The sequence below is a fragment of the Oryza sativa genome, chromosome 3 (genome assembly GCF_034140825.1).
Source record: "Oryza sativa Japonica Group chromosome 3, ASM3414082v1".
Lineage (NCBI taxonomy): Eukaryota > Viridiplantae > Streptophyta > Magnoliopsida > Poales > Poaceae > Oryza > Oryza sativa.
This window is the reverse complement of record NC_089037.1, coordinates 1,767,916-1,779,779: the sequence shown is the minus strand read 5'-3', so window position 1 is coordinate 1,779,779 and position 11,864 is coordinate 1,767,916. Positions and strand designations below refer to the sequence as shown.

Genomic DNA, 11,864 nt, shown 5'->3' with positions numbered 1-11,864 from the left:
TCCACAGTCGGGTGGGCCGTGGGCCCACCAGGCAGTGGATGATTAGGTGGCAATTAGTTCTTTTTCTTCACTAATCTGATTGGATTAGCCACCTACGTTAAACAAAGCAAAGCCCAGGTTCATGCGCATCGCGGCAGCTGCTTTCCGTTTCCCGGAAGCTGCACCTGCATCGCAGTGCAGGCGCGCTGACGTCACCGTTCCGAATATTAACACGAGAAAAAAGGATTATAAATGTGTGTAAATTTCTTGGCATCTCGACTGCTTCTGCTTCTGCATTGGGCCAACTCAGCTAGGGCAGCCATTGATTTGTCCTGATTTAAGGTCGTGATGAGTGACGACCATGTGTAAAAAAAAAAAAATCCGTCCCAACATAAATGTAACCGGAGAACAAAATACTCACTCCGTCCATAAATATTTGACGCCGTTGAGTTTTTTAAATATGTTTGACCGTTCGTCTTATTAAAAAATTTAAATAATTATTAATTCTTTTCCTATTATTTGATTTATTGTTAAATATACTTTTATGTATATAAATAGTTTTACATATTTCATAAAAGTTTTTAAATAAGACGAACGGTCAAACATGTTGTCAGGATTACGGATAAGGTATACCCTCTACCCTTGGATATATGTTGTATACCGATACGGTATACCTGTGCGTATACGGATGTTTCCTGTACACGTTAAGGAAATTCATCACATAATAGAAGCAGAATCCACATACGAGAGAAGTCTTACTCGGACAAGACTGGGTCGTCATTGTATCATGAGGGGTCCGATATCTCCGAGTCCTACTTGGAGATCCGCTGACCCGTGATATAAAAGGGACCCCCTGGGAGGACCTAAGGCATCGATCTCACCACCTACACATTCACCACAGCCTACGAAGTCGGAGCCTGCAGGAGCCAAGTCACCGGGTGATCTAGTCGAACCAACTCGACTACGGTCTCGTCGGTATCATCGAGTCCTATTATTCTCTTTGTAATCTGTGGTTTCCATCATATAATCCCATACCAACTGGATTAGAGTTATTACTTATCAAGGGGCCTGAACCAGTATAATCTGTCTTCTGCTTGTTTGATGTCGTACTACGTAGATCCTCGTACCAGCGTACCCCAATACCCTTTGTATCCGGTTTACGGATATCCACCGTCAACACATGTTTAAAAAAGTCAACGGCGTCTATTTAAGGAGGGAGGGAGTACTCCATAATCGGACAAAGTACTGTGAAATGTGAAAGCTATTTCAGCAAGAAAGGGATCAGACTTTGGGTTATGGTACAAGATGAAATCATGGCTGTCCGTTTTCTCTCTTTTGAGAGGAAATCGTGGCTATCCTTGGAGGTGAAGGAAGAAAAGACAACATGATAGCTGGCATGATGTGTGCTTCCATTACGTGACGTGGCTGCTCCGTGGACCAAATCTTCAGCTTCATCAGAGTCCACTGTTGATTAACTGGTGACATCATCATCCAGGACCTCTTCTTCAGATCGACAGGCGTCAACCTTCTCATGCACAGTTCACAATTTCTCATTCAACAAAATTCTCAGTACAAAGCTAGGAAGAGGAGACGATTTTGCGGCAGTACTCTTAACAGAGACATTTCAGATTTGTTCCAGCTACAAGATGGCAGTAATATGCAGCAAAGGCATGAGAGCTTTGTACATGATTAAATAACTTGATCAAAATCCCAATTAAGTACATTGTCCCCATGCTTCCAGGCCGGACTGATGCATGTCTGATGGCTGCTGCCCAAGCAGAGCACAACCGATGATGCTATGTACACTGGCAACAGAATTAAGGAACTGAAAACAATGAAAGGCATGAAAGAACAACAGTCATCATGGTCAGCTTCAAACTATCACCAATCTCACAGCAAACTGTGTCAATCGGGTTGCTAAAGACCGGTTCTTGAATCAAGAAGGCTTTGACTATATGGCATTTTTGACAGTTTCAACTATCTACCCGTCTCACCAGACTGAGATCTTGCTGTTCTTTTGAGACAAGGATATAGTCTAGGCTATGCATACTGAGCAACTCTTCTGCCGCCTCGCCTTCTAGATGGCGTGCCGGCATATTGTGGTGACCCGCACCTTGCTGGGGAACTCAGCGACACTGAGGAGCGCTCAGGGACATATGGCTGGCTTGCGACATGGTTCAGGCCGATTACGACATCAGAGATGATTGGGCGGACGTGGGGCTGATCTTGGAGGCACATGATGCTGATCACAACCAACTGATTTAGTGCAGATGTTGGATAGCACCCGTGCAGAGCTGGGTCAGCGAGCCTGTAGAATTTCCTCTTGTCATGCAGAAATGGTCTTGACTGCAAAAATTGTTTTCAAAAAAAAGTGAAAGCATTAATGAGCTAAAATCCTTAAAAGAATTTAAGCTTTTTACGAGGAATATAATGTGTCATCTCATATTCATATAAAAATATGCCATGGCAATATGGGCGATTATATCAGCAGTATCAACCCAACAGGAACCAGAAACATTGAAATTAAAGGATTGTCAAATAATTGGACTTGCATAGACAGCATACACCATGATACTTCATGTTCTAAATTTCTAATAATAAAACTATGACAGGCCAATTTTGAGAAGCAGCAGAACAAGAGATAGAACACTGGAAGCATAAACTAGGAGAAGGTAAAGCTGCTTACCCATGTTAGTAAACTCTGCTCTGGTTTAGGCCTTGAAGCATCGTAGATCCTTCTGCCGGTGATCAGTTCCAACAGGAGAACACCAAAACTGTATATGTCAGATTTCATGGTAAGCTTACCACTCACCACATAGTCAGGAGCACAGTAGCCATAAGTTCCCATAACCCTGGTGGAGACATGAGTTCTGTCACCGACTGGTCCAACTTTTGCTAGTCCGAAATCAGAGAGCTTTGGTCTGTAGTCCTCATCCAACAGAATGTTAGCTGCTTTCATGTCACGGTAAATTATAGGCGGATCAGCCACATTGTGCAAATACGAAAGCCCTTCGGCCACTCCAACAGCTATCCTCATGCGTGTATTCCAGTCCAGTGGCTGCTTGCCAAGAGGCACATCTATTCAAAGGTGAAATTTCTATCAATTCAATGAAATGTACAAGATGAATACTGAATAAAAAAATATTGTAGGGTGGATGATGATATTTTTACTGAATATAGAACTAGCTGCTGACAAGGAATTTCAGAATGTAGCATTAAGCAGTGGCCTAAAATACATCAAGTATATCAATACAAGCAATTGATAATGCACAGCTCCAAAATTCTATCACATAATTGCATGGCAAATTCAATTGTTTCACAGTTGCATTATGGGATGGGAATTATCAGTGATATCATATGGAATAACACTTCATCTCAACAAATTGTAAATTTACAAAAATGAGGAATCTTCAAAAAGAAGTTAAGATGATTCACATCATGTCCATTACCTAGCAGGCTAATGCTGGTATCATTCAGGAGAGCATGTGCTGCTCAGGCATGAGACAAGCCATGAAGGCCTACGAGCTTTAATAATTAGCCGTGGGGACAGTTTGGCTAGACTTAGGTATTATTTTGCTGAATAATTTGGCATCTAGGAAAATGGTTGATCAACACAAGGTGGCTTCTCTGGTTGGAGATTAAATAAACAAGTATCACAAAACTTTTGTGTTGACTGAATAATAGATCTGATTTATTTTCTTTAGTTTTGCACCCTTGCAAAAACTGGATGGTTTGCACAATCTAAATTGCAAATACAATAGAACTTCCGAACTTTGCAATAACCTAGTTCTCATTTAATAGACAATAAATACATCCCAGTCGTTGGGAGTAACTGGCTTACTGGCCTACAACCCTACGTTGATAACCCACAGCAAGATAACTAGTTTCCCTGTCATCTTACCAGCAATAAAAGTTCCTCATTCATGGTTTTTGAAAGCTTCAAAAACATATTCGGTCTTTATGTGAACAGGACAAGAAAGATGGCAAAGGCAAAGACATATGGCTAGAAATTTTACTAGGAAGAAAGTGTAGACTGACTGCGGCATATTTATTGAATAGTTCCTTTATTGTTGTTTATTCTAATATTTTACATCTTTAAATGCAGAATCTCAATTATAATAGAACTAATAAGGTGGATGCACCAATAGTCAATAGAGATAGATATCATCCTGAAATCTAGTAACACAGATAGCTGAGTTGCTCAGTTGAAGTTTATATCTCTTTGTTTTTATAAGTGCATCAATAATCTCAGCTTTATCATCATTGTCATCTACTCCTATTTCAGAGTGAAAATTTTCAGCACATAAATGATTGGTTTGTTTTTTTTATTTTCAGTGAGGCTTTGTAGCAATAGTAGAACATAACTGTTTGCACCAATAACCTCTTATATTAAAAATGAAATAATAACAACGAGCTAATACTACAATGTAACACTAAAAAAGAACGTCAATGCTACAAGATTATTGGTTAGTAGTTAGTACTACCATACGAGGATTTATTATGATCCCGCCATGGATATCGATTACTTTCATTGTACAGTCCTAAAATGTTTCCTTGCATTGTGGAACAGACATACATTTTTATGATGGTCGCTTAGTTAATAAGAATGACGATATTGATAAGTGAGTAAAACTCAGTGCAGTATGGGAGCTGCAGTAAAAGCATTTACAAACACAGCAGCAAAGCTAAAGAAACATGTCAAGAAAGTTTTTCAGGAACTGAAGGAAAAAGCACCCAATTATTCAACCAGGAAAAGGAGAAGATATCAACGATTTGCTTGTTCAGGGTTTCTCTCTCCTTTCATATAATTTCATATTGAGCTAAATAAATGTTCCATGCCATTTCTTCTTTTATCTTTTCCTCATATAAACACAGCATTAGTACTTAACAAGCAATTAGTGAGGAAAGATATCAGGATATTGCTTCTAGGCTAAAATTTTGAGAAAGCATATCACTGGAGTGGAATGAAGGAGAGCTAGTCGAGTATAAAGTTAGGCAAAAAAAATTATCACAAGCAGAGAACTACAATAAGTACAAAAAATGAGGCATTTTAACACTGGCGCGTAATCTGCCAAAAAGATAGGGAAAGTCATTTCAACAGTAACATGTAAACTGCCAAGAGCAGACAAACTCCTCTTCAAAACACCAAATCCCAACATGAACTAGGCGGCTATCATGCACAGCAAAGTTTGAGGAAAACTTACCGAAGAGATGGCTCTCCAAGCTGCCGAATGGCATGTACTCGTACACCAGCAGCCTCTCGTCACCCTGCGCGCAGAAGCCGACCAAACTGACGAGATGCGGATGGTTGAGCACGGTCAGCATCAGCACCTCCACCAAGAACTCGTTCCTCCCCTGCACGCCGTCCCGGGTGAGCTGCTTCACTGCCACCATCTACACACCACATACGAAGAACATTAAAAAAAAACATAAAGTGAAAACCAAATCTTGGAGCACGAAAGATCTCAAGAAGTAGAATATGAAGGAGTCGTTGAACTCACCTGCCCATTGATCTTGCCTTTGTACACCTTCCCAAAGCCACCTTCTCCGATGAAATTCGCCTCGTTGAAGTAGCCGGTCGCCACTGACAGATCCTTGAAGGTGAAGCTGTGCGCGTAGCCGTTCCCCCCATCCGTCGCCAACGGCGCGACCTTTCTCCTCGCGTCGGCGCCTGCAAAGATAAACAGTCACAATCCCAGCAAAAAAACCGGAACTAACTGAAAGTCTGAAACACGAGAGGAAAAAAAAATCAAGAACCTGATGATTCGTCAGAAGAGTGGTAATTGGGCTTGGATGGCTTGAGGTCGTCGTCCACCTCCGGCGAGAAGCACCCAAAGCAACCCATCTCAACGGCGAAGAACTCTTATCATAACACACAACCACAACAAGAAGAAGAAGAAGAAGAAGAAGCCAAGAGAATGGGGCAAGGAACAGCGAGCGAGAGGAGAGAAGAACTACTACTAGTTGTCCTCCTATCCAAGAAGCGGCTAGTATTAATGCACGAGCAAACCGGGCATGGAACGGCCACCCTGGGTCCCCAAGAGAAACTCCAAATCAGGAGCCGGATTGATCACCAACCGGCGAGGAGGGATTGCGGGGTTAGGAGGCAACAGCCCGAGGGATTTGGCGAAACGGGGCAAGGAATTATAGCAACGGGGGCGTCGTCGTCGTCATTCCCCCCCCCCCCCCCCCTCCCCTCTCTGGTTTGGTCCCCATGCCGAATCGCACAACCCTAGCAGCACAGCAGCAGAGGAGCAATCTTGGAAGGCATTAACCACCCCAATCAATCAATTACTACCCATTTATCCTGCCAAATTTTCCTGGAGATTTCCTCTCCTCTCATCTCATCTCATCTGCAGCGGGGAATCGAGAGGGAAAGCGCCCGGCTGCCGGATTTGGAAGCCGGCCATCAGTCTCGCGGTTCGTCTAAAATTTTTGTCTAGAAAAGGTGGATTTCTTTGGCTGCTGCTTTGGCTTTTCCCGCGAGCTTGGGGATGGAGTGTGGCTGTGTGTGTGAGGGTTCTTGGCTCTGCTGATGTAGTGTGTGATGTGTTTGTGTAAAAATCGTTGCTTTCATCGCCAGCGTGATCTCCACCGCGGCAATCGCCGGTGTACAAGATAGTACTGAGTATTTGTCACTCTCACTCCTCTCTGTGGAGTGTGGGCAGCCAGGTCAGTGCAGCAGAGACGCTCGTCACGAGGTTGACACGTGGATCCCACGGACGACCTTGAGGATCCCACGTGTCACTGTCACATAGCTTGCATATTTATTTTTCTCCGTTAGAGCAGGTACAATAGCAGACTATTAGACATTTATAAACATATTTTAATAAGATAAAAAGTGAGAGATAAGAGCAGCGAGCTACAAATCTGTAACCAGTTGCAGCACGGATTCTAAGACGCAGTATATGTATGATAGGTGATACCATATATTAATAGTATAGTAAACAACTATTATATGAATTAGTTATTAGATTGGTTATATATGAATTATAGCTAGTAGTGGGCTATACTATTAAATTTGCTCTTACTTCATCCGTCTTATAAAAAATCAAATCAGCCATGAATTCGGATAAATATTTGTTTAGAGTCATAGTCAAAATTTTATTTTATTTTTGCGGGGGAAATTTTATTCTTTTTAGATAAAGGGTATACACCACTCATCACACCATGGCCAATACCTCCCTAACACTTTACATATGTTTAAAGAGGCGGATATCTATTATAAATAACTAATCTTATTATAATTCTATTATAAGTGTATCTACGTGCGTATAGTATTCGTTAGCGTCGAAATCTAAATCATATTGAATAGTCTCATACTGACACGACTTCATCCCTCACAATGAAGATGATCTCATCTCAAAGAAATGGTCATTAGATTTTGTCCCAGGAGACCAGGACCTGAACCCATGTGAGTAAGCGAGAAGGTTGAACAGCTTCACGGCGACCAGGCCATTGATCCCAGTCTGTACCAAAGGGGTTTATTAGAGAGTCATACATGGTACAACCACCAGGATCGAATTCCATTCAGAGGCAGGAGACAAGGGCGTTCAAGTAGCATGCACTACTATACGTCGCTGCACTATAGTTTCACAGGGCAAATTGTGCAATGCGAACAGTGGAGATCGTAAATAAAATTCAGCCTCTCTCTGAATGAAGCATCAATGAACACCAGGATTCAGGCAGGCGAAGTTACGCTGAATCTTAAATGCATTTGCATTGGTTAGCTGAGAACTTGCCCTACTCAGCTCATATCCCTTCTCCAAATGCGTCGGTGTGGAGGTAAAAATGTGGTATGAAGAAGTGCAGGGCTTCAGATGTGGGAACAGTGCTTGGTTAGCGTGTCAGTAATCATGGAAGATGCTGGTGCATGCATGTGTGTGCGCCTTGGGTTTCAGAAACACTATGAAACAACGTGCTTGTGTTTAGTTTTCTATGCATCAGCTTGAGCCTTGAGGGGAAGATAATGCAACTGATGGATCCGTGGCAATAATCTATATCCAATAATCTACATTAAACGAGCCTGTGATTTCTGAATTGGGGGTGGTGATCACAAGTACTACAAGGGAGTGTGGGATTAGAATGGTGTTGATAAAACCTGCTTGATCCTTGGTATTATCCCCTCTTTTGTGGCTTGTGCAATGCAATATGGCATATTATAATAAACAACATGAACTTTTGCATATTATAGTACTGCACTACTGTTCAGGGTTGATGCATACTACGATTGCATAGTAAATTGTGAAACTGTTATGTCCTCTCCAAGAGAGACAAATGCATCTTCCAAACAGAACAAACTTCTGGTGAAGTATGTACATGCAACAAGAGCTGGACACAACTTCTATGCATAGTCAAGACAAGAGCATCTAGATATACAATTAAATACTGAAAAAATATTTTTTCCTTTTAAAAAAATGACAAGAGGCCATAGCTAACCTTTTCACTTTTGACAGTGGGTAAAGGATCTGTCGGTGCCATCTTGTTCTATCCTCTTGTTCAAGTTCCATATCAGCCATTGCCTTAAGGTCAAATGTGGCCTGCCAAGCTGGGCCATGTCAGGGAGAAGTGTTCCCTGAAATGCTTTCCCAAGCTATTTTCAGTGCAGCTCTTGATGGACGCAAAACAAAATTGCTACCAAACTCTGTTGAATCTACAATCATATTTGCTTGGGGTCCACAGCCCGCATACATGGGACTTGGTACGTGGCATTAATTAACTAGTAATGCTCTGATCTAAATCGAACAAGTACCACAAAGAAATCATATGGAGCAGACCTGATTTTTCCTCAATATTAAAAATATCTGAAAACAATTATTGGCATATAATAGAGACTATAATACAATATCTACCTGAAAAATATGGAGGTGAGACATCAGACATGTCCCCTACACAGCTACCAGAGACTATTGTGTGGAGTGGAACATGTTTCAGAATTCAGAAACCTCTTCTTTTCTTCAGAGAAAATTAGTTGAGGAGGTTTCAGGCTTAAAAAAAATTCAGAAGGTTTCTGGTTTTCAGCCACGAATTGCATTTGGTGGAGGAGAGGGTCACATGTGAATGTGATCTCACATGTAAAATTGTATCAAGGGACCAACTCTTGGTCTGAACTAGCTAACTGCAGATGAGGAGTACTGCAAATTGAACAGATCCTGTTCAAGTAATAAAAAAAATTTTAGTCAAAAAAAAAAGGAGTACTGCAAATTAAAGCTGAGCCCTTGAATTACCTGTGCCTCCGGTAAACTAATTAGGAGTTAATCTGACAGTAATTAACAAGTCAGTGTGGTCACCTATGATCTCTGGATGGATAAATGTATACCAAGATATATAATCATGTACTCTCTCCGTCTAAAAAAAAGGCAAACTCTGGATTTGCGTGTCCAACTTTGACTGTCCGTCTTATATGAAATTTTTTTATAATTCGTATTTTTATTGGTGTTAGATGATAAAACATGATTAATACTTTATGCATGACTTGTTTTTTTAATTTTTTTATAATTTTTTCAAATAAGACAGACGGTCAAACATTGGGCATGGAAACCCAGGTTTATCTTCTTTTTTTTTTTGACGGAGGGAGTATGCAACTGCAACATGGACTCATCATTTGGGTCGTAGAGAGCAAGGAGTAGGGTATCATCATCGCCATCGAGCAAGTCCAAACTTTTGCAGACGAAACAGGAATCGGAATGGATTGCAGCTGCGTCATGCAATGCATTGGCCCGGGCATGCAGCATGACATGATGGACGGTGCATGCCTGCGACTTCAGGGAAAGTTGCCAACTTTGCAACAGTGCGAACAATGTCCAATAATGGCCCTAATAACCTAATGTAATTTTGGTTTTGTCATGGTCCTAGCGAAGGGTTTCCAATACCGATCGAAACACAGCGAAAACCGGGGATCATTTTTATGAAAAATGAGCGGAGTTGGTTTTCTTATGGAGTTGATCGAAAGTTATCTATTTTTATGGATTTTCGCTTGGTTTTCAGCAAACTGAAATCTTATGTAATCGATTCTAATGATGTGATAAGATGAGATGAAATGTATACTCTCTCCACTAAAAAAATTCTGAGTATAAAATACTTGTCTAGATTCGTCTAAAGTTGATTTTTTTTGAGAGGTAGGTGCGAATTTGTGCTGTTCAGTAGTCCAAAATACGTACACAAGGTGCATGAAAGCCCTGGCCCGGCCAGTCTGAATTATGAAACCGGAAATATGCATGATCCAACAGTCAGGAACGGGGCAGACAAACTGCCGTATTATTACCTGTTAAATTGGACCATGAACTTCTCAACATGTTCATGAACTCATCAAGGGCCCATTTAGCCATTTTGGCTGTACAATTCATCTCTCTTTGATGATCTTCTCTGCGAGGAGGTACGGTCACACATGTCGTGTGATCGTGGTTGTTGAATGTTGAGGGTGGATGGACAAATCAAGGGGAGTGTTCATGCACAAATGGTGGCTGGGAAGCTGTTTTGGTCATTCCAGAGGAAGTCCCCTTGTTTCTTTAAAAAACCATCTAAACAGTTTTTTTAAAAAAAATTGATAACTCGAATTAACATGGGCAAAGAGAATTAAGCGATACAGGCCTTCCAATTAATCAAGCAGGCAATGCATCACACTATTTGTCCATTTGTGATTTGTCCATTTGTGCCGAGAAAGCAACGAGTATTTGGCTCTCCCATGACCGGCGCTGAAAGGCTAATTAAGCTATGGCGCTAGTAGCTCGTCATCGTGTAACACGCACAAATGGCTGAATAGAATACGGACAATAATGCAGAACAGTGCTACACACTGCTCGTGATTACTGATTACTAGTACTCCTATTATCATTAGCACCAGGTGACGCGGATCTAGCTAGCTAGTTAGTAGAGCTGGAGTGCTGTTCTGCAGGAGCAGTCGTCAATAAAGAGATTGATTTATCAGTCAGTTAGGAGTAATTAATTAATCAGTGGCGTCAAGTGCCTGGTTAGTTTTGGTGCCTAATACTCCGACTAGTATTGTCACAACTGAACTATAGCTAGCCAAAGGGATGGAGAGTGACCAATAAATTCTTAACATTATGTTGTAAGTGCGACGACAAGTGGTAGTTGATTACTTGATTGTACTCCATACATTTTTTTTCAAAAAAATTTATAAGTAAATTTTATTTTCATATTCACTTATAAATATAGATATCGGATTCTTATTCATTATTATAAAAAACAGAGTATATTGTTTATACTTTATAGTGCAATTAGTTGCACTGAAACTGTCATTCAAAGCACACACATAATATGAATTACTGGGATAAGACAGATGCGAGATCATAAACCGGAGAACTCATACGCTGAACTCTCGCATCCATTGCAGAATTGTGGACCAAATGGCTGACGAAATGTGGGATTAAAACTTGACAGAATGACAGGTTAGGCATAATTAGCAATTGGCAAGTGGATGTGAACCGATTGTAGCTTTAGTCTCCATCTCCATGCATGTGAAGTCGCATGCCTCGCCTCACATGCGCGCACGCTCGATGAATTCACGGCGAAATTATAGCGTTTGCAATGGCCACTTGCAGTTGCATCAGGTCGTAAGGTAGCATTAGTATTCCGTGTTGCTGATGTTGTACTTAGGTTCCTAGGACGCCTGATCATAAGCAGCCAAGCTGTGTCTTAACATGATAGTACATATAGATATGCTTCCATTCCTTGCAAACCACTCAAATCCTGACGATTCGGCATGATCAGTCTATCAGAGTTTTTTGCGTAGATCACAAGCCAATCTTTTCGTCCCAATCAATCCCTACTGGATAGCAATCAAGCAGATGAATGATAGACAAAAATTGCTAGATTGATTCCAACAAAATCAAGATGTCGAGTGGGAAACCACTATCACTGTGCGT

The 11,864-nt window shown here is 41.2% G+C and overlaps 1 protein-coding gene across 1 annotated transcript; it reads right to left on the bottom strand.

The window, feature by feature from the left end:
* Nucleotides 1–1,637: 1,637 nt before the first annotated feature.
* Nucleotides 1,638–6,622, bottom strand: LOC4331506 (probable serine/threonine-protein kinase PBL21). The gene is made up of 5 exons (XM_015777844.3): nucleotides 5,737–6,622; nucleotides 5,481–5,650; nucleotides 5,184–5,373; nucleotides 2,666–3,057; nucleotides 1,638–2,325 (listed from the first exon to the last, which is right to left on the bottom strand). Exons 1-5 carry the CDS (start codon nucleotides 5,822–5,824, stop codon nucleotides 2,020–2,022), a joined length of 1,146 nt encoding a protein of 381 aa, XP_015633330.1. The 5' UTR covers nucleotides 5,825–6,622; the 3' UTR covers nucleotides 1,638–2,019.
* Nucleotides 6,623–11,864: the final 5,242 nt, after the last annotated feature.

Excerpts from the sequence above, each read along its gene's own strand:
- LOC4331506 (XM_015777844.3), bottom strand. The coding sequence starts at position 5,824 with ATGGGTTGCTTTGGGTGCTTCTCGCCGGAGGTGGACGACGACCTCAAG. Across the intron at positions 5,374-5,480 it reads AAGGCAAGATCAATGGGCAG|ATGGTGGCAGTGAAGCAGCT; the intron begins GTGAGTTCAACG and ends TGTGGTGTGTAG. Across the intron at positions 2,326-2,665 it reads AGCAGAGTTTACTAACATGG|TCAAGACCATTTCTGCATGA; the intron begins GTAAGCAGCTTT and ends CAATTTTTGCAG.